The 24,908-nt window shown below is 42.4% G+C and overlaps 1 protein-coding gene across 2 annotated transcripts; it reads left to right on the forward strand.

The window, feature by feature from the left end:
- Positions 1-7,179: 7,179 nt before the first annotated feature.
- Positions 7,180-23,383, forward strand: LOC109894065 (Wilms tumor protein homolog A-like). Of its 2 annotated transcripts, none has more exons than XM_020487289.2 (8): positions 7,180-7,663; positions 8,088-8,212; positions 8,370-8,543; positions 15,242-15,403; positions 15,788-15,899; positions 16,118-16,245; positions 21,815-21,926; positions 22,155-23,383. In XM_020487289.2, exons 1-8 carry the CDS (start codon positions 7,405-7,407, stop codon positions 23,042-23,044), a joined length of 1,962 nt encoding a protein of 653 aa, XP_020342878.2. In that variant the 5' UTR covers positions 7,180-7,404; the 3' UTR covers positions 23,045-23,383. The 2 variants fall into 2 exon arrangements, with proteins under 2 accessions (XP_020342878.2, XP_031683979.1); XM_031828119.1 differs by lacking the exon at positions 7,180-7,663 and adding an exon at positions 7,664-7,776.
- Positions 23,384-24,908: the final 1,525 nt, after the last annotated feature.

Consider the following 24,908-nt stretch of genomic DNA (forward strand, 5'->3'; position numbering starts at 1 on the left):
CTTTTGTACCTGTTTCCTCCAGCATTGTCACAAGGCCCTTTGCTGTTGTTCTGGGATTGATTTGCACTTTTCACACCAAAGTATGTTCATCTCTAGGAGTCAGAACGCGTCTCCTTCCTGAGCAGTATGACGGCTGTGTGGTCCCATGGTGTTTATACTTGCGGACTATTGTTTGTACAGATGAACGTGGTACCTTCAGGCGTTTGGAAATTGCTCCCAAGGATGAACCAGACTTGTGGAGATCTTGGCAGATTTATTTTGACTTTCCCATGATGTCAAATAAAGAGGCACTGAGTTTGAAGGTAGGCCTTGAAATACATCCACAGGTACAACCTCCAATTGACTCATGATGCCAATTAGCCTATCAGAAGCTTCTAAAGCCATGACTGTTTAAAGGCACAGCCAACTTAGTGTATGTAAACTTCTGACCCACTGGAATTGTGATACAGTAAAATATAAGTGAAATAATCTGAAAACAATTGTTGGAAAAATTACTTGTCATGCACAAAGTAGATGTCCTAACCGACTTCCCAAAACTGTAGTTTATTAACAAGAAATTTGTGGAGTGGTTGAAAAACAAGTTTTAATGACTCCAACCTCCAACTTCAACTGTACCCCTCATTGACCCTTTAACATGTCATTTGAAAAAGTCTTGTAAATACCTTTTTAGAGAGACAGTAAACCTAGGGTAGGACCAGGGGTGCAACTTTCACTGGGGACCCCCCACATTCTGACATTGCATTTTTGTCCCCCACCCCCAGTTTTATAATCGCACTGTTATACAAAATGCAGCACCAGTGTGTTTTAGGACCATGTGGACACCTCAGAGCGGTCGTGCAGGATGTTTTTCAGTTTAAGCCGGCTGGATTTAGGGCACACGGACACCTCAGAGCATGCGGACAGGACCAGGATGGGAGAGATGATCAGAGGCAGCTGCTGTCTGTTGTAAAAGCAAGCAGAGCAAAAACTGGCTACTCTTTAGTTGACGGACCTAGCTGGCAAGGTATGCTGTTTGACAGGGGGAAAGTATTTACTCAGTGCTGAGCTAGCAATGTAACTGACATGTTACACTTTCCATCCCCACTCGACTGAAATAAATGAACTACTAGCACCTAGTTAGCTAGCTAATAGCCAGTTCAGCTCTAGCTAGCCTCTACAGTAGCTGTCAGATAGCAATATTTAATGGCTGTTGTGTGTATGGAAATGTTTTCAAGCTGTTGTTTTGTCCCATTTCAAAATAAGTAAATTTGATGTACCACTGTACCATAAGCTAGAGCTAGCCAAAAGATGGCTAACATTAGCTATTATTTTTGCCTCAATCACACTAGACCTGAATCAAATGATTAAAGACCGATATCTTCTGACGTTTCTCAAGTGTAATGTGTTTTTATTAGTCAGTATAGCAATGTAACGTTATTGATCTGTCAGTTTCCCTAACTAATTCCATACTTTTCACACGGACACAGTATAAACAGCTCTACAGGCTTCACTGTCATGGTGCACAGTCAGTACACAACACTATGCTCATCATGTCTCTTAGCAGGATAAGTTGGTGACAGGCATCCCAGTAGGGTCAGAGAGCCAGTGAAGACCAGTCTGTGATGGTACTAAGGTGAACTTTTGCTGATGCAACACTTCTCTCTGTGCAGCAAACACTAGACTAGCCAGAAGCTTAAAAAATTGAAACTATACTGAACAAAAATATAAACACAACATGTAAAGTGTTGGCTTCATGAGCTGAAATAAAAATCCCAGAAATTTTCCATATGCACAAAAAGTGTATTTCTCACAACTTTTGTGCACAAATTTGTTTACATCCCTATTAGTGAGCATTTCTCCTTTGGCAATAATCCATCCACCTGACAGGTGGCATATCAAGAAGCTGATTAAACAGCATGATCATTACACAGGTAAACCTTGTGCTGGTGACAATAAAAAGCCACTCTAAATTGTGCAGTTTTGTCACAACACAATGCCACAGATGTCTCAAGTTTTTATTTTTTAGGGAGCGTGCAAGTGGCATGCTGACTGCAGGAATGCCTACCTGACCTGTTCAAATCGAATCAAATTTTATTTGTCACATGCGCCAAATACAACAACCTTTCCTTGAAATACTTACATACAAACCCTTAACCAACAATGCAGCTAAGAAAAGGCTACTGAGGCTATATAAGGGGGGTAACGGTACCGTGTCAATGTGCGGGGGTACAGGTTAGTCGAGGTAATTTGTACATGTAGGTGGGGGTAAAGTGACTATGCACTATGCCAGGTCTCTGACCTCCTACCTACAGCGGTCTCATTCTTGTCGGTGATCAGGCCTACTGTTGTGTCGTCAGCAAACTTAACAAGGGTGTTGGAGTCGTGCTTGGCGACGCAGTTATGGGTGAACAGGGAGTACAGGAGGGGACTAAGCACAAACCCCTGTGGGGCCCCCATGTTGAGGATCAGCGTGGCAGATGTGTTGTTGCCTACCCTTACCACCCGGGGGCAGCCTGTCAGGAAGTCCAGGATCCAGTTGCAGAGGGAGGTGTTTAGTCCCATGGTCCTTAGCTTAGTGATGAGCTTTGTGGGTGCTATGGTGTTGAACGCTAAGATATAGTCAATGAACAGCATTCTTACATAGGGGATCCTTTTGTTCAGGTGGAAGGCAGTGTGGAATGCGATTGAGATTGCTTCATCTGTGGGTGCCTGGAGTCCGCCTGGTATAGAGGTCCTGGATGTACTGGGCCATTTGCACTACCCTCTGTAGTGCCTTGCGGTCGGAGGCTGAGTAGTTGCCATTCCAGGCAATGACGCAATCAGTCAGGATGCTCTCAATGGTGCAGCTGTAGAACCTTTTGAGGATCTGAGGACCCATGCCAAATATTTTCAGTCTCCTGAGGGGGAATAGGTTTCGTCGTGCCCTCTTCACAACTGTCTTGGTGTGCTTGGACCATGTTAGTTTGTTGGTGATGTGGTTACCAAGGAACTTGAAGCTCTCAACCTGCTCCACTGCAGTAGAGGTCGACCAATTAATCGGCATGTTTTCATAACAATTGGTAATTGGATGCCGCTTATGGCCGATTACATTGAAATCCACGAGGAGACTGCGTGGCAAGCTTGACCACCTGTTACGCGAGTGCAGCATTAAAAGGACCTGTGGCTGCAAGGAGCCAAGGTTAGTTGCTAGCTAGCATTAAACGTATAAAAAACAAATCTTAACATAAACCCTAGTTAACCTCACATGGTTGATGATATTACTAGGTAAACTAGCTTGTCCTGCATTGCATATAGTCAATGCGGTGCCTGTTAATTTATCAACAAATCACAGCTTACTTCAACTTCGCCATGATGATTTAACAAAAGCGCATTTGCAAAAAAAGAACAATCGTTGCACAAATGTAGCTAACCATAAACATCAATGCCTTAAAAATCAATACACAGAAGTATATATTTTTTTACCTCCCCTATTTAGTTAAAAGAAATGCATGCTAGCAGGCAATATTAACTAGAGATGTCACTTCTCTTGCATTCAGTGCAAGCAGAGTCAGGATATATACAGCAGTTTGGCCAACTGGGTTGTTGCGAACTGTGTGAAGACCATTTCCTCTTAACAAAGACTGTAATTAATTTGCCAGAATTTTACATAATTATGACATAACATTGAAGGTTGTGCAATGTAACAGCAATATTTAGACTTTGGGTTGAAACCCGTTAGGTAAAATACGGAACGGTTCGTTTCCGGAATGCTAGTTTCCGGATTTGACCAGTGGGGAGAACCAAGTATTTGATACACTGATGATTTTGCAGGTTTTCCAACTTACAAAGCATGTAGAGGTCTGTAATTTTTATCATAGGTACACTTCAACTGTGAGAGATGGAATCTGAAACAAAAATCCAGAAAATCACATTGTATGATTTTTAAGTAATTAATTTGCATTTTATTGCATGACATAAGTATTTGATCACCTACCAACCAGTAAGAATTCCGTCTCTCACAGACCTGTTAGTTTTTCTTAAAGAAGCCCTCCTGTTCTCCACTCATTACCTGAATTCACTGCACCTGTTTTGAACTCGTTACCTGTATAAAAGACACCTGTCCACATACTCAATCTGATGTCCTTACACAGAGAGCTGTGTAAGGACATCAGGGATAAAATTGTAGACCTGCACAAGGCTGGGATGGGCTACAGAACAATAGGCAAGCAGCTTGGTGAGAAGGCAACAACTGTTGGCACAATTATTAGAAAATTGAAGAAGTTCAAGATGACGGTCAATCAACCTCAGTCTGGGGCTCCATGCAAGATCTCACCTCGTGGGGCATCAATGATCATGAGGAAGGTGAGGGATCAGCCCAGAACTACATGGCAGGACCTGGTCAATGACCTGAAGAGAGCTGGGACCACAGTCTCAAAGAAAACCATTAGTAACACACCACGCCGTCATGGATTAAAATCCTGCAGCGCACGCAAGGTCCCCCTGCTCAAGCCAGGGCATGTCCAGGCCCGTCTGAAGTTTGCCAATGACCATCTGGATAATCCAGAGGAGGAATGGGAGATGGTCATGTGGTCTGATGAGACAAAAATAGAGCTTTTTGGTCTAAACTCCACTCGCCGTGTTTGGAGGAAGAAGAAGGATGAGTACAACCCCAAGAACACCATCCCAACCGTGAAGCATGGAGGTGGAAATATCATTCTTTGGGGATGCTTTTCTGCAAAGGGGACAGGACGACTGCACCGTATTGAGGGGAGGATGGATGGGGCCATGTATCGCAAGATTTTGGCCAACAACCTCCTTCCCTCAGTAAGAGGATTGAAGATGGGTCGTGGCTGGGTCTTCCAGTATGACAACGACCCAAAACGCACAGCCAGGGCAACTAAGGAGCGGCTCCGTAAGAAGCATCTCAAGGTCCTAGCCAGTCTCCAGACCTGAACTCAATGGAAAATCTTTGGAGGGAGCTGAAAGTCCATATTGCCCAGCGACAGCCCCGAAACCTGAAGGATCTGGAGAAGGTCTGTATGGAGGAGTGGGCCAAAATCCCTGCTGCAGTGTGTGCAAACCTGGTCAAGAACTAAAGGAAACATATGATCTCTGTAATTGCAAACAAAGGTTTCTGTACCAAATATTAAGTTCTGCTTTTCTGATGTTTCAAATACTTATGTCATGCAATAAAATGCAATTACTTAAAAATCATACAATGTGATTTTCTGGAGTTTTGTTTTAGATTCTGTCTCTCACAGTTGAAATGTACCTATGATATAAATGACAGACCTCTACATGCTTTGTAAGTAGGAAAACATGCAAAATCGGCAGTGTATTAAATACTTGTTCTCCCCACTGTAAATGACCAAAGGCTCGTATTTCTGTGTGTTTATTATAATTAAGTCTATGATTTAATATTTGATAGAGCGGTCTGACTGAGCAGTGGTAGGCACCAACAGCACTTTACTCTGTTTGCCAAGAGCTCTTAGCAATGCTTGAAGCACAGCGCTGTTTATGACTTCAAGCCTATCAACTCCCGAGATTAGGCTGGCAATACTAAAGTGCCTATAAGAACACCCATTCCTATCCAAGGTATGTGAAATACAAATGGTATAGAGCGAAATAGTCGACGCGTCATAATGCCAATATTAATGACAACCTAAAACTTGTTAACTGGGAATATTGAAGATTCATGTTAAAAGGAACCACCAGCTTTCATATGTTCTCTTGTTCTGAGCAAGGAACTTAAACGTTCGATTTTTTACATGGCACATATTGCACTTTTACTTTTATTTTTGTTCACTATATTTTAAGGCAGGCTGACAAACCTTAGTTGATTTCCAAACTGTATCAAGGGTTGATATTGGCTTTTCCCGATGACACAAAACATGTAAACAACAATGTGAGGAAGACCTGGGAGACTATTGAGGATGAGTGGATACAGATATGTTAGAATGCCCAGTCATGTTCAGATAATCCCAGACAAACTTCTGCAGTTTAAGACCTTCCATAGAACGTTCTATATGCCAGAGAAACTGAATATCATGCACTCAGACATGTAAAACACAAAAGGGGACATATTTGCATATGTTATGATCTTGTGAAGGCCGGCCGAATTCTGGCAAGGAGTATGTTCTTTTATCTCAGCATGCCTACAGATTCTCCCTTTTCCCTGTTTTGTAGATACTAGAGACTTATCATAAGAAACTGTGTAACCTAGCATTAATGGCGGCTAAGAAATCCATTGCCATTATTTGGAAGGTTGGTTATCCTCACACAATGTCACAATGATGGCAGAAATGTCAAGTTATGCATCACTTGATTTGATTTATTAGAAATTGAAAGGTATACTGCAACTTTTATAATGTCTGGATGCCTTATATGGAATACAGCACGATAAAATGAGTCTGTATTGAAAACATGCCCAAGTCAGGGGAGATACATATTTATGCAATCCCTAGATGCTGGGCTGCTCAGTCCTGGCCCTGGGGGTCTGCCTTACTGTTGTTAGTCACTCTGGCGTTTGCCTAACACACCTGAAACCAATAATGAATGTTTCACTAAGATCCTAAAGCTGAGTGGGGTGTGTTGGGTTCTAGACCCTTAGGGGCAGGATGGGGAGATCCAGCCTTATTGTGTGCAAGTAAAGAGAGGTCTACAGTACTATTATGCCTATAATATGAATTACAGTGACCTCCATAATTATTTGGACAGTGAAGCATGTTTTTCTTCTTTTGGCACTGTACTCAGTGTGGATTTGAAATCAAACAATGATTGATAAAGTCAAAGTGCACTGTCAGCTTTAATTTGAGTGTATTTTCATTCATACTGGGTAAACCATTTAGAAATTACAGCACTTTTTGTACATAGTCGATTCATTCAGGATTATCCGTAATCATGGTAGCATCCACATTCATATAGACGTGTTTAGAAACAGTCTATTCTTATTTACAATATGTGGCACCAAAAGGGTCATATTAGATTGTGTAGGAATGTAGCAATTTTGGGAAAATATAAAGCTAAGACCTTTGACTATTTACCTTACTGAGTTGATGTAGATGGAATTGTATTGTATTTGATTCTACTCTGTTCTTGCTATCACACTTATTTCTAAACAAGTCTGCTCTCAGATTTAAAAAATACTGACTGATAGTACCGTATTTAAAATAAAAAAAACAGCGCACATACAGTTTTTTATTTAACCACAACCTATGACTCCACCCAATAACATCCTTTCTCTTCAGTGTTAACGGAAATGAAAAGTGACCTAGAACAATTACCACGTTAGTGTTGTTATTTAGACGTTTATTAAAACCCTGGAACTCAAACTATGACTAATTTAACTGCACAGCATCACATACTTACAAGGTAGTGTTTAATTCGCGTTGAAGACAGGGCATGTTTGATAGATGTTATCTAGGTAGCGCTAGCTAGTTGCTAACAATGGCTAACTGTATGGTTTTTCACACTCAAATAGCCTCCATTATGGAGGTGCTAGCGAATGCAGCCGTGGCAGACATCTGTAAACTCGTAGACGACGACTATGCAGTGTTTCGTTTGGAAATTTCTCAAAGCCAGAAAGAAAACAGGGCATTGCGAAGGAAACTACAGCTATTCGAACTGAAGATGGCACGGGAGCGCGTCCTCACCAGTCGTCCCAGTAGTGTCAAGATCCTCGACCGATACAGAGGAATGGCAAGAGGTACATTTAGCAGAAGGCCGAGGCTGAGCGGCCTGTGGCTGTTCATATATAGCTAAGTGCCTGTCGCCCCTTCTGCACATGTGTTCTGATGTGTTACCCAGAATTGAGTCATGGTCAGTTTTTGGATAATATTCAATAATTCCCCTAATTACTTAGTGTCATTGTGCAATATAGCTATCATATTCTAACCATGTTATTGATTTACTGCATGTCCTATTATTTACTCAGTAAAAACAATGTGATGCCCAGGAACATAATCAATCAGTCTGTAAATAGTATATCAAGAAGTTATGCAAATTGTTACCTTACATCCTTGTCAATTCTATACTTTTTTCCAACTGTAAATAGTGTACAGTATAGCTTTGAGCATTCACAGTAGCTAACATAAACACCTCTTTTACCCCAATTACTCTCTCGGGTGAAGGACAGCTCACTGGAGGCAATAGGAGCTTTGTGAAGCCAGTGGGACACAATACATGGAGAGATGACCAACCAGATACTGTTGATGAGGGGAATGGAGAGTCAACCCAGCATGTTATCGTGATAGAGGTTAGTGTAAAAGTGTTACATTAAAATTACAGTACATCAAATGTGACCAGTTTATTTCAGAAAGGCTCCGCTATTAATTTGCTTAAATCCTAATTGATCTGCCGTAGGGGAGCTTGTGAGACTTCCCTACAACATTGTTATCCAATGCTTGTGTCAGTCTGCAGATGCAGAGGCTGCAGGTCTTGGGGTCAAGCAGCACAGGTCTGAAGGAGAGGAGGGCCTGAGGCAAAGCGGAGACATCCAGACTGGAGTGGCTGGAGCGCCCTATGAAGCCATGGAGGACCCCACCACCTCTGCGCCCCAGACAAGGACCCGACGTAGCGTCACGGAGGTCAGTGGAAGGCCCGACTCCGTCCTCAAGTCAGAGACAGACACCAAGACTTTAACTTTAACACACAGGCTCTTACACACAGGATCAGAGCCCAGATCAGACCCAGCGAGACTAGTGCTGGGAAGACTGGTCTGTCCTCCTGCTCCTGGCTCAGAGTATTTACCGGTATTTCACCAGAGCCAGAGGATGGTTCATTCTGGTGGGGGTGGCTATGGTGACGCGTTAGACGCTGGCGGTGATGAGCCATCTTGCTCTTACACTACAGAGATGGACCCTGGCAACATGCCCTTGGGTTTAGAGACACAGACTGATCTGTCTAAAGGGGACTGGAACCGGTACAGTAGTAGTCTATACGCTGAAGGGTCCCTAGATAAGAAAGGGGAGGTTATAGTCGTAGATGAGGTGACTGTGAAAGTGGAGAGCGATGCTCCTCTGACATGGGATGCAGACGAGACTCACGTAGGGGAAGGACACTCTCAGGGCAACACCAGTGACTTTTTAGACTACAGGGAAAGTATAGAGACAAATGTAAATGTTGCGACCCACTCCCCTTTGCACGTGTTCAGGGATCTTGACCCAGTGTCCAAATCTATGGCACCTTCCGATTCACACGGCCGCGTCCTTTTCAGTCAGGTATTGAATTCAAACGACAGGGCTAGAGCCCAGTCTCAGGGAGGGGGAGCCACATCAGGTGGTAGTAAAGATAAATGGTTCCTCTGCATGTTCTGTAACAAAGGCTTCAGCTGCCCACAGAAGGTGGAGATCCACCAGAGGGTCCACACAGGGGGAAAACCCTTCAGCTGTACCCAGTGTCATATGCGCTTTGCTCAGGCTCGTGACCTGAAGAGGCACCAGAGGGTCCACACAGGGGTGAAACCCTACAGCTGCCCCCAGTGTGAGAAGAGGTTCTCCCGCCAGGACCATCTGAAAATGCACCTGAAGGTCCACACAGGAGAGAGGCCGTTCGCCTGTACGCACTGCGGGAAGAGGTTCTCAGAGAGGAGGTACCTCAGGATACACCAGCAGAAAAACCATTCCACTCTATAACATAGAAATGAACCATTCCACTGGATAGCTTATAGAACAAAACCCTGCATTAAAGACAAAGATTGTTTTTGTATTGTTGTTATCAGAAAAGATCCACAGATGCATTTGGAATAACGAGAGTTAAGCCCAATTCAGATACAACAGCCAACATGAGACAATATAAAACTCTAGTTTTAGAATGTTATGTTGTACAACAGCTGACCAAAGACGGGGTATTCAGATCAAGAAGACGAGACGAGCAGTTGAGACCATTTCCACGTGGCAGCATCATTTTGTGGGGGTGCTTTGCTGCAGGAGGGACTGGTAGAGGTCTGATGCCATCTCACAAAATAGATGGCATCATGAGGATGGAAAATTATGGATATATTGAAGCAACATCTCAAGACATCAGTCAGGAAGTTAATGCTTGATCGAAAATGGGTCTTCCAAATGGACAATGACCCCAAGCATACTTCCAAAGTTGTGGCAAAATGGCTTAAGGACAACAAAGTCAAGGTATTGGAGTGGTCATCACAAAGCCCTGACCTCAATCCTATAGAACATTTGTGGGCAGAACTGAAAGTGTGTGCGAGCAAGGAGTCCTACAAACCTGACTCAGTTACACCAGCTCTCAGGAGGAATGGACCAAAAATCACCCAACTTATTGTGGGAAGCTTGTGGAAGGCTACCTGAAACGTTTGACCCAGGTTAAACCATTTAAAGGCAATGCTACCAAATACTAATTGAGTGTATGTAAACTTCTGACCCACTGGGAATGTGATGAAAGAAATAAAAGCTGAAATAAATAATTCCCTCTATTATTCTGACATTTCACATTCTTAAAATAAAGTGGTGATCCTAACTGACCTCCTTTTTACTAGGATTAAATGGCAGGAATTGTGAAAAACTGAGTTTAAATGTATTTGGATAAGGTGTATGTAAACTTCAGACTTCAACTGTACATGCACCAGAAACAGGGTACACTTTGGGCCTGATCCCGACTTAGGAATGTATGCCTTTCCGACGCACTTCTCAGTATTTGGTATTCAGACTTACCTTATTCAGTCGCATAATGCTCTCTGCAGGCGTGGCTACCTTGCACGCTCTGAATAAATGTAATTCAACTGCTGAAAACCTTCCCACTTGCTGCCCAACAAATTTTCTCGTGGAGTTTTCATTCAATGGTGTTTTCAGCACATTCATCTTACATGTCATTTAGCAGACACTCTTACCCAGAGCGACATTACAGTGAGTAGTGAGTGCATACATTTTGATACTTTTTCTTACTGGTCCCCCACGGGAATCGAATTCACAACCCTGGCGTTGCAAGTGCCATGCTTTACCAACTGAGCCACACAGGACTTTATTCCGCGTAAACCATCCATTTAAATACGGTGCACCTTTTGAATTATTATTATTTCGACAGACTCAATAGAATACATCGAGAGAACGGGATCATTGAAAGAAAGCCATCTATGCCTATTCGTTTCTGTTTCAGCACCAACTGGTAGATTTAAAAATACCCTTGTAGATTATTTAGGCACATTTTTGGGTTAGGAAAGTATGTATAAATAAAAAATAAACGTTTTGGACAGCCTTTACGGGCAAAATATATTGATAAATAAAAAACGGTGGTTCGATTAATCCTGAAAGTTGTCATATTCAGGTTCAATCTATAAAATATTGGAAGGTGGGGAAAAAAGTGTACAATAGGGATTGAACAGTAATCCTATAAATGTACCCAAATGTCTTACTAATCGTGGAGCTGTATGACAAACTGCTAAATAAACTATGATAAATGATAAACTGCTACGTGGGGCCTGAGTTCCATAATGATTCAATTAGGCTACATGTCCCAAATTATTGCACCACGTTAGGCTGTTATGAGCCACTAATGCTAGCGACCCTCAGGAACAATTTACAAATCAAAATCAAAATTTATTTGTCACATGCGCCGAATACAACAAGTGTGTGACAGATCTGAGAGGAAAGAAAGGTAAACAGAATGGAATGATGCAAAATAAATGTATGTGGGTATTACTGACGTTGGCTCTCGATATTGACTAATATTTAACATGATAAAATTTTAAAAATAAAATGTAGAAAAGCCCGGGCATATAATCAAAACATTCTAAAGTACATACATCAACTCGGCAGGTTCAGCCCCACAGAAGCCTATAGTTTGGGTCTCCAAATTTCATCCACGCAAATTATGAGGGCACACAATTAAAATTCGGAATAACGGCAGAGCTATTTACATCTTATTTCACTGTGGAAAAGGGGCGGCAATACATGTCATGTTGATATAATTTTCAGTTTGCTTCCATATGGCTGGTTTCACATTCGCCTCCAGGGATCCTAAGGGAAAAATCATCTAAAACAATTGCCATGTGTATTAACAATCCCCTTTTCCAAACGGATGACTAATTTACATAGCTCTTATCAATTTATAAATCACAGTGCAGGGAGAATGCTGTGATTTCGATCAGTAAAAATAAAGTAGATCCTTTTTCCACTTGGAATATGGCAGGTTGGCTCGACCTTGTGCATCGTTTCCTCGACCTTGTGCATCGTTTCCTCGACCTTGTGCATCGTTTCCTCGACCTTGTGCATGGTTTCCTCGCGCGTAAAGGTGTTGGAATTATGATGGGAATTAAGTCAAGGTTAGAATACGGCGTGTCTGGACACCGGTCCGCCACACCTTCATTTATTCTAAAACAAATAGTGGATGAATAGTATGATATTCAAATGCTTAAGTTCAAGGTCAGAATACGAATAGAGAGAAAAGCGCATAAAAAGTGAATTTACGTTCCATTTACGCACGCTTAAATCGCGGCCTTAGAAACTTGTCAGATAAATATCAGCAAAATAGCTGATATGACCGTCATGTCTCATTTTATGTATCTGAACTGAGTTTAACAGATTTCATTGTTGAATATTCCTGGGTGGAATATTGCATCCAGACATTGTGAGATATGCAGTCTCTAATGAAAGTCTATACACTCCTTGCACAGTCTTCACATTTTGCTGCCTTCAAATTAAATCTAAAAAGGGATTAAATTAGTTTCTTTCCTACCAATCTACACAACCTACTCCACAGTGAAAGAAAAATTATAGATCAAAAAATGTCTTGATTGCCTATGTCTTCACAAACCAGAGTAAATTTTTATTTATTTAACTAGGCAAGTCAGTTAAGAACAAATTCTTATTTTCAATCATGGCCTAGGAACAGTGGGTTAACTGCCTGTTCAGGGGCAGTAGAGCAATTTTGACAAAAACAATGGATATATGTTGCCCTAAGAGTTGTACAAAGTTGGTAGAATCTTATTCAAAATTATTCACAGCTGTACTGGCTGCCAAAAGTGCTTCTGCCAAGTATGGGGCGGCAGGGTGGCCTAGTGGTTAGAGTGTTGGACTAGTAACCGGAAGGTTGCAAGTTCAAACCCCCCAGCTGACAAGGAACTTGCAACCTTCCGGTTAATGCAACCTTCCGAATAATTTTGAATAAGATTCTACCAACTTTGTACAACTCTTAGGGCAACATATATCCATTGTTTTTGTCAAAATTGCTCTAGCTCAGTAAATATGGTTGGGAATCATTGATGGTGAGCAATATTCAAACCTTATCTCTGATTTTCAAGACTGGACTACTCAAATACTCAACTCCTCTTGGAAACCTATTCTGGTGTGTCTTTGGCATTACATGTGTGTAATTGTAATGCTGAAAAATAAAACACTATCCCAGCATTTTTAGAAGACTGGGGGGAGATTTCCTTTAACTTTTTAGCTGGGCTTTACTCCTTTCATATTTATTTTGATCCTGACAAAGTCCCTGCCAGTGACAAGCATACCCATAACATAACGCTGTCACACTATGATCTATAATCTTTCATTCACTTTGAAAATGTGAAGTAGCTTGTGTAGATCGCTAGGGAAAACGTTCAATTTAATACTGTGTGTATACACTGTGCAAGAGGTGTGTAGACTTTCAGCAGGCACTTTATATATAAGCCTAATAATACTGTTACCTATTGCGTTTGTACTGTGTAAGCTATATGATGTTCCCAAATGCCTATTTTCATTACTTCCGTTCAACTGCTTAACATTTTTTCTAAGACACTTTTAAAAATAAAGTTAATGCAGTTGATCAAGTTCATGCAGATTTTTGTATGTGTGGTTTTCTTATGGTGTATTTTAAAGATGCAATATGCAGAAATCACTGCTATTTCCTGGTTGCTAAAATTCTATTTTAAAAGCCTATTTTCAGTTTGTGACAAAACAAGCAGTCATTGTGTAGAGAATCATTGTACCATCTAAACCGCTGTGAAATGTGTTTTACAAATGTTGTATTTTCAGCTGTTTAAAGCTAGTGTACAAAACCAAAAGTAAAAGACACAAAAATGTAACTTAAGAAGGGGAAGCATGGAACAGATCTACCACACATAGAACAGATCTACCACTTTTTAGACTTCTAGACAGACCTATAGCTCACATTTCGATGGGTATTTGGTCAGGTTGCCCAAAATGTTACATATTGCAGCTTTAAAACTTGTTTATGTTTAATAGAACAAAGAGTCCCTTTTTGTTTTTAAGACTTTCATTGAGACTTTCTTTAGTTCACATCACATCTGATCTCACCCTGTTCTGCATACACACAACAGTGCTTTATAACCATTATAGACTTACTAAATATACCTACACAAACCCACACAGTCATAAACACCTACTGTACAAGTCAAAACACACTGAACAAAAATATAATATAAAGTGTTGGTCCCATGTTTCATGAGCTGAAAAAAAATCCCAGATGTTTTCCATATGCACAAATTTGTTTACATCCCTGTTCGTGAACATTTCTAATTTGCCAAGATAATCCATCCACCTGAAAGGTGTGGCATATCAAGAAGGTGAATAAACAGCATGGTCATTACACAGGTGCACCTTGTGCTGGGGACAACAAAAGGCCACTATAAAATGTGCTGTTTTGTCACAACACAATGCCACAGATGTCTCAAGTTTTGAGGGAGCGTGCAATTGGCATGCTGACTGCAGGAATGTCCACCATAGCTGTTGCTAGAGAATCTAATGTTAATTTCTTTACCATAAACCGACTCCAACTTCGTTTTAGAGAACTTGGTAGTATGTCCAATTGGCCTTACAACTATAGACCACATCAGCCCAGGAGTGTTTCTGTCTGTAATAAAGCCCTTTTGTGGGAAAAAAACCTCATTATGATTGGATGGGCCTGGCTGCCAAGTGGGTGGGCCTATGCCCTCCAAGGCCCACCCATGGCTCCACCCCTGTCCAGTCATTTGAAATCCGTAGATTAGGGCCTAATGAATTTATTTTAATTGATTGATTTCCTTAAATGAACTGTAGCTCTGTGAAATCCTTGAAAATGTTGCGTGTTGCGTTTATTTTTGTTTAGTATAGTTTAGCTGGGTTTGGCTGATGATGACTTTTGAACTATAATAGGTGACTCATATTTACCAACAACATATTTATGTCCACCATGATGGGCTTAACAACAACAGTAATTCTGTAACTACAGTATAGGCCTCAAACGTAGTGGAGATGGGTAAACACTCCATGTTGAAAGTGTGTTTATTATCTGTGTGTACGTACCTGACGGAGTGTATGTCTTTGTAATCTGTATCACTTGTCTCTTCCAGGAGGAGGGTCTAGAGGTGCTGCTGGTGAAGGAGGAGGGGTGTGAGGAGGGTTTAGGGAAACTGGAGGGGACCATGTTCATGGAGGACAACCAGACTACACCTCCTCCTGAATCCACAGAGGAACCAGCTGAGCAGCACAGGACCACACACAGTCTCACTGAGGTGAGCCCACTGTAAACTACTGTCTGTATGGTATTAGATCATGGTCTATAGCCACAAAGCCTCAGAGTAGGAGTGCTGATTTAGGATCAGTTTTCCTTTTAGATAATAATGAATGACTATGCAGACATATGGGGACCTGATCTTCGCTTCAGCACTTCAACTCTAATAGTCTTTGTGGATACAGGTCCAGGTCTTGATTAATTTTGTGTGGGACCATGCCTTTGAATTATCAAACCATTAAATAGTATGAAGTGATCAAATCAACTAACATGTTTGCATAGTACTCATAGCAATCCCTCATTGCCCAATCAGAAGATGCTCCATAGCAGGATGCTCATATCAGATTTCTTGATCCAACATCCTCTCACTCTGTATCTCTTACAGTCAGTAGACATGGAGGATGGGAAGCCTGATCTGCAGCTGGTCAAAGAGGAGACAATAGAAGACGGACCAGAGAGCATTGACCTGCTGACTGGATTAAAGATGGGGGAGCAAGGTAAGGTAGAAATACATATAGCATCCATACAGTAATAGATCTTCAATGGGAATAGTAATACATACAGCACATTGAAGTGATGTACTTATTTTTTTTCTTCATTCAATACATCAAATGAAATCAATAGAACTTATGTTTGCATAGAAAAACAGACATTATAATGTCTGAACTTGACTCAAAATTTTTTTTAACGTTTATTTTCTAACCTCTTCCTGCAGTTAGTTGGCTGGAGGCTAACAGAGAAGACTGGGCAACCATCTTGGATTACCAGACCCAGGCGGGTGCAGCCAAGGGCCTAAGGGACAACATCACTGAGCAGGCCAGGACCAGAGGTGACATAGTGGAGGTCAGTGGATGGGACAGCGTCCTCAACTCTGGGCCGGGGAACAACACTGTTAACCACAACCAGAAACAGACAGTTGAACCCAAAACAACATCTGAACATAGTCTCCATGACAACAGACTGGCTACGACCAGGGCGAGGCATAGCTTTGGTCTGCGGGGACGGGGAGGTGTCGGTATGCCGCGGGAGAGAACACACACAGACTCGGCTAGTGATGCTCCGTCCTGCTCCTATAGTTGTGATTCAGAGAGACTGATAGCGCCTCAGGTTACCCCCCTAACAGATGCTGCCTTCAGCTTGCCTTCTATAGGATCTATCAACTGGAACATTGACCCTGTGACATCACAGACCCTCCCTGGCCTTCGTCCTCCTCACAATCTCCTTATGTTAAACCAAACCTCAGACAATGCCAGTTCATCAACACTAAATGGCTACACAAGACCATTGACAAATGACAGAATCAGTAAAGGTGGCAGCGCCATAGAGAAGCGCTTCACTTGTTCGTTCTGTGGGAAAGCCTTCAGTTTCCCCCAACAGGTGGAGATCCACCAGAGGATGCACACGGGGGAGAAACCATACGGCTGCCACCTGTGCCGTGCCACTTTCTCCCAATCGTCCAGCCTGAATAGGCACCAAAGAGTCCACACAGGGGAGAAACCCTTCAGCTGTACCCAGTGTAACATGCGCTTTGCCCATGCTGGCAACCTGAAGAGACACCAGAGGGTCCACACAGGGGAGAAACAATACAACTGACCCCAGAGTGAGAAAAGATTCTCCTGCTAGAACCAGCTGAAGGTCCACACTGGAGAGAGGTGGTTCGCAATGCAGGAGGAGGTTCTCAGAAAGGAGCTACCTTAGGATACACCTGCAGAAAAAACATTCCACTCTATAACATAGAAAGTAACCATTCCACTTAATAGCGTCTGCGGTTTAGATTAAACCCTGCATTAAAGACAAACATGAATGGTCATTATTGTCAGCAGAAAATATATTTTTGATTTGACTTTTATTTAAACAGGGAGTTAACAATGAGACCAGGGTCTCTTTCACAAGGGAGCTCTGCATATACAATGAATAGGACAATGTAAAACAAAGAAATACAGCACAACACAAATATCCAAGATAAACAGTTACATTCCTCAGTAAGAATTGCATGAATGGCACCAGAACATCCAATTGTAATGTATTATGTAGTTGGTTCCAGCAATGAGGTGCATTTATAACTAAAAGTGGATTTACCTAGTTTGGTGGAGACCCGAGGAACCTTGAGTTAACCAACAAAGTTAGGTAAGTTGGAAACTTGTGTAGTAAAGCTTTGTAAACAAAAAGGGACGTTAATGAGGATCAGCCAACATTTTTATGCAGTGGTGAGTGTTACACAGATGCATTTGGAATTACGAGAGTAACAGATGTGTTGAATATTCCTGAATAGTCTATATTGTATCCAGACAGTAATATGTCAGGCATATACAGTGCCTTCAGAAAGTATTCACACCTCTTGACTTTTTCCTAATTTTGTTGTGTTCCTGACTGAATTTAAAATTTCATTTTTTTGGTCACTGGCCTACACACAATGCCCCATAATGTCAAAGTGGAATAATGTTTTTAGAAATGTTTTCAAAAAAATTAAAAGCAGACAATAAGTATTCAAGCCCTAAATACGTTCAGGAGTAAAAATGAGCTTAACAAGTCACATAATAAGTTGCATGGACTCACTCTGTGTGCAACAATAGTGTTTAACATGATTTATGAATGAATACCCCACACAAACAATTATCTGTAAGAGTCCCGCATGTGAGCGATGAATTTCAACCACAAAGACCAGGGAGGTTTTACAATGCCTTGTAAAGAAGGGCACCTGTTGGTAGATGGGTAAAAAAAAAGCAGACATTGAATATCCCTTTGAGCATGGTAAAGTTATTAAATTACACTTTGGATGGTGTATCAATACACTAAAGTAATACTGCAAGAAATGTAGCAACGCAATTAACTTTTTGTCCAGAATATAAAGTGTTATGTTTGGAGCAAAAACAATACAAGACATTACTGAGTACAACTCTCCACATGTTCAAGCATAGTGGTGGCTGCATCATGTTATGGGTATGCTTGTAATCGTTAAGGATTGCAGTGTTTTTTAGGATAAAAAAGAAACGGAATGGAGCTAAGCAAAATCCTAGCATAAAACCTGGTTCAGTCTGCTTTCCACCAGACACTGGGAGATGAATTCACCTTTGCAGGACAGTAACCTAAAACACAAGGCCAAATCTACACTAGAGTTCCTTACCAAGAAGACAGTGAATTTTCCTGAGTGGCCGAGTTACAGTTTTGACCTACATCTACTTGAGAATCTATGGCAAGACCTGAAAATGGTTATCTAGCATTGATTAACAAACCATTTGACCGAGCTTGATGCAGTTTACATGCAGGTTTAGAAAGCTCTTGGAGACTTACCCAGAAACATTCACAGGTTTAATCACTGCCAAAAGTGTTTCTACAAAGTATTGTCTCGGGTGTGAATACTTTTTTAAATAAGACAGTTCTGTACTTTATTTTCAATAAAAAAAATAAAAAATACATGTTTTCACTTTGTCATTATGGGGTATTGCGTGTGGATGGGTAAGCATTTATGTTTTATACATTTTGAATTCAGGTAGTAACACAACAACATGTGGAATAAGTCAAGGAGTATGAATACTTTCTGAAGGCACTGTAGTCTAATCCATTGAGAGGGGACTGGAACCGGTACAGTAGTAGTGTATACTACTGTACCGGGGAAAGAAAGGGCCCTGGTCGTAGGGAGGGTCTGGTCGTAGATGAGGTGACTGTGAAAGTGGAGGGTGACGTTTCTCTGACATGGAATTCAGACGAGACTCACTTAGGAAAAGGACACTCGCAGGGCAACACTAGTGACTTCTTAGACTTCAGGGAAGCTTAGGGACATCCAAATGTCGCAACCCACTCCCATTTACATGGCTCTTTCCATTAAATAGACTAACCAGGTGAATTCTATGATCCCTTATTGATGTCACTTATTAAATCCACTTCAATCAGTGTAGATGAAGGGGAGGAGACAGGTTAAAGAAGGATTTTTAAGCCTTGAAAAAAATGAGACATGGATACTGTATGTGTGCCATTTGGAGGGTGACTGGGCAAGACAAAATATTTAAGTGCCTTTGAAAGGGGTATGGTAGTAGGTGCCAGGCGCACAGGTTTGTGTGTATCAAGAACTGCAATGCTGCTGGGTTTTTCACGCTCAACATTTTCCTGTGTGTATGAAGAATGGTCCACCACCCAAATTACATCCAGCCAACTTGAGACAACTGTGGGAAGCCTTGGAGTCAACATGGGCCAGCATCCCTGTGGAATGCTTTCGAAACCCTGTAGAGTCCATGCCCCGACGAATTGAGGCTGTTATTTTTATTTTTTTATTTTACCTTTATTTAACTAGGCAAGTCAGTTAAGAACAAATTCTTATTTTCAATGGCGGCCTAGGAACAGTGGGTTAACTGCCTGTTCAGGGGCTGACCGAAAGATTTGTACCTTGTCAGCTCGGGGATATGTTGGTCACAGATACCTTTTTTTTAAAGTATGCGCGTGGATGAGAACCACCATTTGCCTCATGCAGTACGACACATGCAGTACGACACCTTCGTATAGAGTTGATCAGGCTGTTGATTGTGGCCTGTGGAATGTTGTCCCACTCCTCTTCAATGGCTGTGCAAAGTTTCTGGATATTGGCGGGAACTGTAACACGCGGTCTTACACATCAATCCAGAGCATCCCAAACATGCTCAATGGTGTCTGGTGAGTATGCAGGCCATGGAAGAAGTGGGAAATGTTCAGCTTCCAGGAATCGTGTACAGATCCTTGTGACATGGGGCTATGCATTATCATGCTGAAACATGAGGTGATGGTGGCGGATGAATGGCACAACAATGGGACCCAGGATCTCGTCACGGTATCTTTGTGCATTCAAATTGCCATCAATAAAATGCAATTGTGTTCGTTATCTATAGCTTATGCCTGCCCATACCATAACTCCACAACGTTGACGTCAGCAAACCGCTTGCAGACAAGACGCCATACACACTGTCTGCCATCTACCCGGTACAGTTGAAACTGGAATTCATTTGTGAAGAGCACACTTCCCAAGCGGGCCAGTGGCCATCCAAGGTGAGCATTTGCCCACTGAAGTCGGTTACAACGACAAACTGCAGGCAGGTCAAGACCCTGTTGAGGGCGACAAGGTGGTTTCTGACAGTTTGAGCAGAAATTCTTTGGTTGTGCAAACCCCCAGTTTCATCAGCTGTCTGTGTGGCTCAGACGATCCGGCAGGTGAAGAAGCCGGATGTGGAGGTCCTGGGCTGGCGTGGTTACACATGGTCTGCATTTGTGAGGCCGGTTGGACGTTGTGTGACAAAACTGCACATTTTAGAGAAATAAACATTTTGTGTGTATGGAGCATTTCTGGGAACTTTTATAACAGCTAATGAAACAAGGGAAATTCTGATAGGCTCGTTCTGATATATATATATATATATATATATATATATATATATTTTAATATTTAAAAAAAAACATCTGTTTTCATAAAATAAAATAAAAATGTTTTACATATTTTTGTGCCGTGAAAAAGTATGTGCCCCTTTTTGGATTTTCTATTTCCACATATGTTTGATAATTAATGTCATCAGATCTTCAACCAAAACTAATAGTAGATAAAGGGAACCTGAGTTTACAAATAACCCCCCAAAATATATATTTTATTTAATGAACAAAGTTATGCAACACCCAATTCCACTGTGTGAAAAAGTAATTGCTCCATTACACTCAATAAATGTTTCCTGTAGTTGTTGATCAGTCTCTCATGTCGCTGTGGAGGAATTTTTGCCCACTCTTGCATGCAGAACTGCTTTTACTCAGCAACATTTGTGGGTTTTCAAACATGTACTGCTCGTTTCAAGTCCGACCACAACATCTCAATTGGGATTAGGTCTGGACTTTGACTAGGCCATTCCAAAACTTAATATTTGTTGCTTTTTAAACATTTTCATCGAGGCTTGATTGCGTGTCTTGGATCACTGTCTTGCTGCATGACCCAGCTGTTTTTCAGCTTCAGCTCACAGACGGATAGCCTGACATTCTCCTGTAGAATTCTCTGATACAGAGCAGAATTCATGGTTCCTTTCTATTAAGGCAAGCCGTCCAGGTCCTGAGGCTGCAAAACATCCCAAAACCATCACACTGTTTTCCGGATTCTGACATTACACGTTCTGATCCTTCTTAATTTTTTTTATTTTTCTTGTGTGTATTGTTAGGTATTGTTGGAGCTAGAAACATAAGCATTTCGCTGCACCTGCGATAACATCTGCAAAATATGTGTACTCAACCCCAAAAAAATGATTTGAAGGTCTTGATTGATTTTTTAAGTGTGGGAACATGTATTTGAATGATCAAATCAACTAATAATACTCATAGCAATCCTTCATTGCCCAATCAGAAGATGCTCCATAGCAGGGTGCTCATATCAGATTTCTTGATCCAACATCCTCTCACTCTGTATCTCTTACAGTCAGTAGACATGGAGGATGGGAAGCCTGATCTGCTGCTGGTAAAAGAGGAGACAGTAGAAGACGGACCAGAAAGCATTAATCTGCTGAGTGGACTAAAGATGGGGGAGCAAAGTAAGGGAGAAATACATATAGCCTACATACAGTAATAGATTTTCAATGGGAATAGTGATGCGCCTGGCTATACTTTTTTCTTCATTCATAAAATGAAACAACTTGTGTTTACATACAAAAAAAACACACGAACATAATGTATTAATTTCAGCAGGTAATTGACCAAATACTTCATATGTCGAGTTCTCTGCCATGTTTGTAAAGTATTTTTCTAAACTCTTCCTGCAGGTGGTTGGCTGGAGGCTAACAGAGGAGACTGGGGGGCCATCTTGGATTCCCAGACCCAGACTGGTGCAGCCAAGGGCCCAGTGGACAACATCACTGTGCAGGCAAGGACCAGAGGTGACATAGTGGAGGTCAGCGGATGGGACAGCGTCCTCAACTCTGGGCTGGGGAACAACATTGTTGACCACTACCAGAAACAGACAGTTGAACACAAAACAACAGCTGAACTTAGTCTCCATGACAACAGACTGGCTGAGACGAGGGCGAGACTTAGATTTGGTCTGCGGGGAAGTGTTCATATGCAGCTGGAGAGAACAGACACAGACTCGGCTAGCGATGCTCTGTCCTGCTCCTATAGTTGTGATTCAGAGAGACTGATGGCACCTCAGGTTAACCCCCTAACAGATGCTGCCTTCAGCCTGCCTTCTATAGGATCTATCAATTGGAACATGGACCCTGCAACAACACAGACACTCCCTGGCCTTCATCCTCCTCACACTCTCCTAATGTTAAACCAAACCTCAGACAATGCCAGTGCCTCAACACTAAATGGCTACACAAGCCTATTGACAAATGACAGTAGTAGTAATGCTATCAACAGATCTTGTGGCAAAGAGAAACGCTTCCTGTGTTCGTTCTGTGGGAAAGCCTTCAGTTTTCCCCAACAGGTGGAGATCCACCAGATGATACACACAGGGGAGAAACCTTTCGGCTGCCACCTGTGTCGGGCCAATTTCTCCCACTCCTCCAAGCTGAAGAGGCACCAGAGAGTCCACACAGGGGAGAAACCATACAGCTGCCCCCAGTGTGATAAGAGGTTCTCCCACCAGCACCACCTGAAGAGGCACCAGAAGGTCCACACGAGAGAGAGGCCGTTTGCCTGTACGCACTGAAAATGCAGAAAATACATACAGTGCGTGTATAATGTAGAACTAGTTAGATTGTAATGAATTCTGTTGGATTTGGATGTATAGGAAAGTGGATGAGGTGAACTGAGGATGATGAGGCAGAGTAGATGATTATGGTGATGATTGGTGTGATGGTGTCTGTAAAAATGCTTTGTCCCTTTAGGTTGATACTGTTTTATAGTGAGATAATGACAGTGCCTTAATTAATGTTTACTTGACGTGATGTCTTGAAGCTGTGTGTAATGTAATGTTGAACCTTTTCCAAAGTATTCTAAAATGAATGTTTTCATTTATCGTTTTGTGCAATAAAAGTAATGTAGTTTACAGTTGACTCTTTGACCATTTTGTTTAAATTAAATACAAAATTGACTGTACTAACTGACTAGTCTTTTGTTTGTCTTTGCAGGGACTGAGTTTGACTTATTAGTGTTGAGGCACTGGCATTGCCCTCCTTTCGGAAAAGCTGACCACAACTCCATTTTGTTGATCCCTGCCTACAGACAGAAACTAAAACAAGAAGCTCCCTCCCCAGCCGCGCCCTCAGAGCATGCGCAGACCAGCTGGCTGGTGTGTTTACGGACATATTCAATCAATCCCTATCCCAGTCTGTTGTTCCCATATGCTTCAAGAGGGCCACCATTGTTCCTGTTCCCAAGAAAGCGAAGGTAACTGAGCTAAACGACTACCGCCCCGTAGCACTCACTTCCGTCATCATGAAGTGCTTTGAGAGACTAGTCAAGGACCATATCACCTCCACCCTACCTGACACCCAAGACCCACTCCAATTTGCTTACCGCCCAAATAGGTCCACAGACGATGCAATCTCAACCACACTGCACACTGCCCTAACCCATCTGGACAAGAGGAATACCTATGTGAGAATGCTGTTCATCGACTACAGCTCGGCATTTAACACCATAGTGCCCTCCATGCTCGTCATCAAGCTCGAGACCCTGGGTCTCGACCCCGCCCTGTGCAACTGGGTACTGGACTTCCTGATGGGCCGCCCCCAGGTGGTGAGGGTAGGCAACAACATCTCCACCCCGCTGATCCTCAACACTGGGGCCCCACAAGGGTGCGTTCTGAGCCCTCTCCTGTACTCCCTGTTCACCCACGACTGCATGGCCACGCACGCCTCCAACTCAATCATCAAGTTTGCGGACGACACAACAGTGGTAGGCTTGATTACCAACAACGACGAGACGGCCTACAGGGAGGAGGTGAGGGCCCTCGGAGTGTGGTGTCAGGAAAATAACCTCACACTCAACGTCAACAAAACTAAGGAGATGATTGTGGACTTCAGGAAACAGCAGAGGGAACACCCCCCTATCCACATCGATGGAACAGTAGTGGAGAGGGTAGTAAGTTTTAAGTTCCTCGGCGTACACATCACAGACAAACTGAATTGGTCCACCCACACAGACAGCATCGTGAAGAAGGCGCAGCAGCGCCTCTTCAACCTCAGGAGGCTGAAGAAATTCGGCTTATCACCAAAAGCACTCACAAACTTCTACAGATGCACAATCGAGAGCATCCTGTCGGGCTGTATCACCGCCTGGTACGGCAACTGCTCCGCCCACAACCGTAAGGCTCTCCAGAGGGTAGTGAGGTCTGCACAACGCATCACCGGGGGCAAACTACCTGCCCTCCAGGACACCTACACCACCCGATGTCACAGGAAGGCCATAAAGATCATCAAGGACAGCAACCACCCGAGCCACTGCCTGTTCACCCCGCTATCATCCAGAAGGCGAGGTCAGTACAGGTGCATCAAAGCTGGGACCGAGAGACTGAAAAACAGCTTATATCTCAAGGCCATCAGACTGTTAAACAGCCACCACTAACATTG

This window comes from Oncorhynchus kisutch, linkage group LG7, assembly GCF_002021735.2.
Source record: "Oncorhynchus kisutch isolate 150728-3 linkage group LG7, Okis_V2, whole genome shotgun sequence".
In the NCBI taxonomy this organism is placed as follows: domain Eukaryota; kingdom Metazoa; phylum Chordata; class Actinopteri; order Salmoniformes; family Salmonidae; genus Oncorhynchus; species Oncorhynchus kisutch.

Coding starts and splice junctions, on each gene's coding strand:
- LOC109894065 (XM_020487289.2), top strand. CDS start 7,405: ATGGCTAACTGTATGGTTTTTCACACTCAAATAGCCTCCATTATGGAG. Junction 8,213..8,369: donor AGCATGTTATCGTGATAGAG/GTTAGTGTAAAA, acceptor TGCTTGTGTCAG/TCTGCAGATGCAGAGGCTGC. Junction 15,900..16,117: donor ATTAAAGATGGGGGAGCAAG/GTAAGGTAGAAA, acceptor CTCTTCCTGCAG/TTAGTTGGCTGGAGGCTAAC.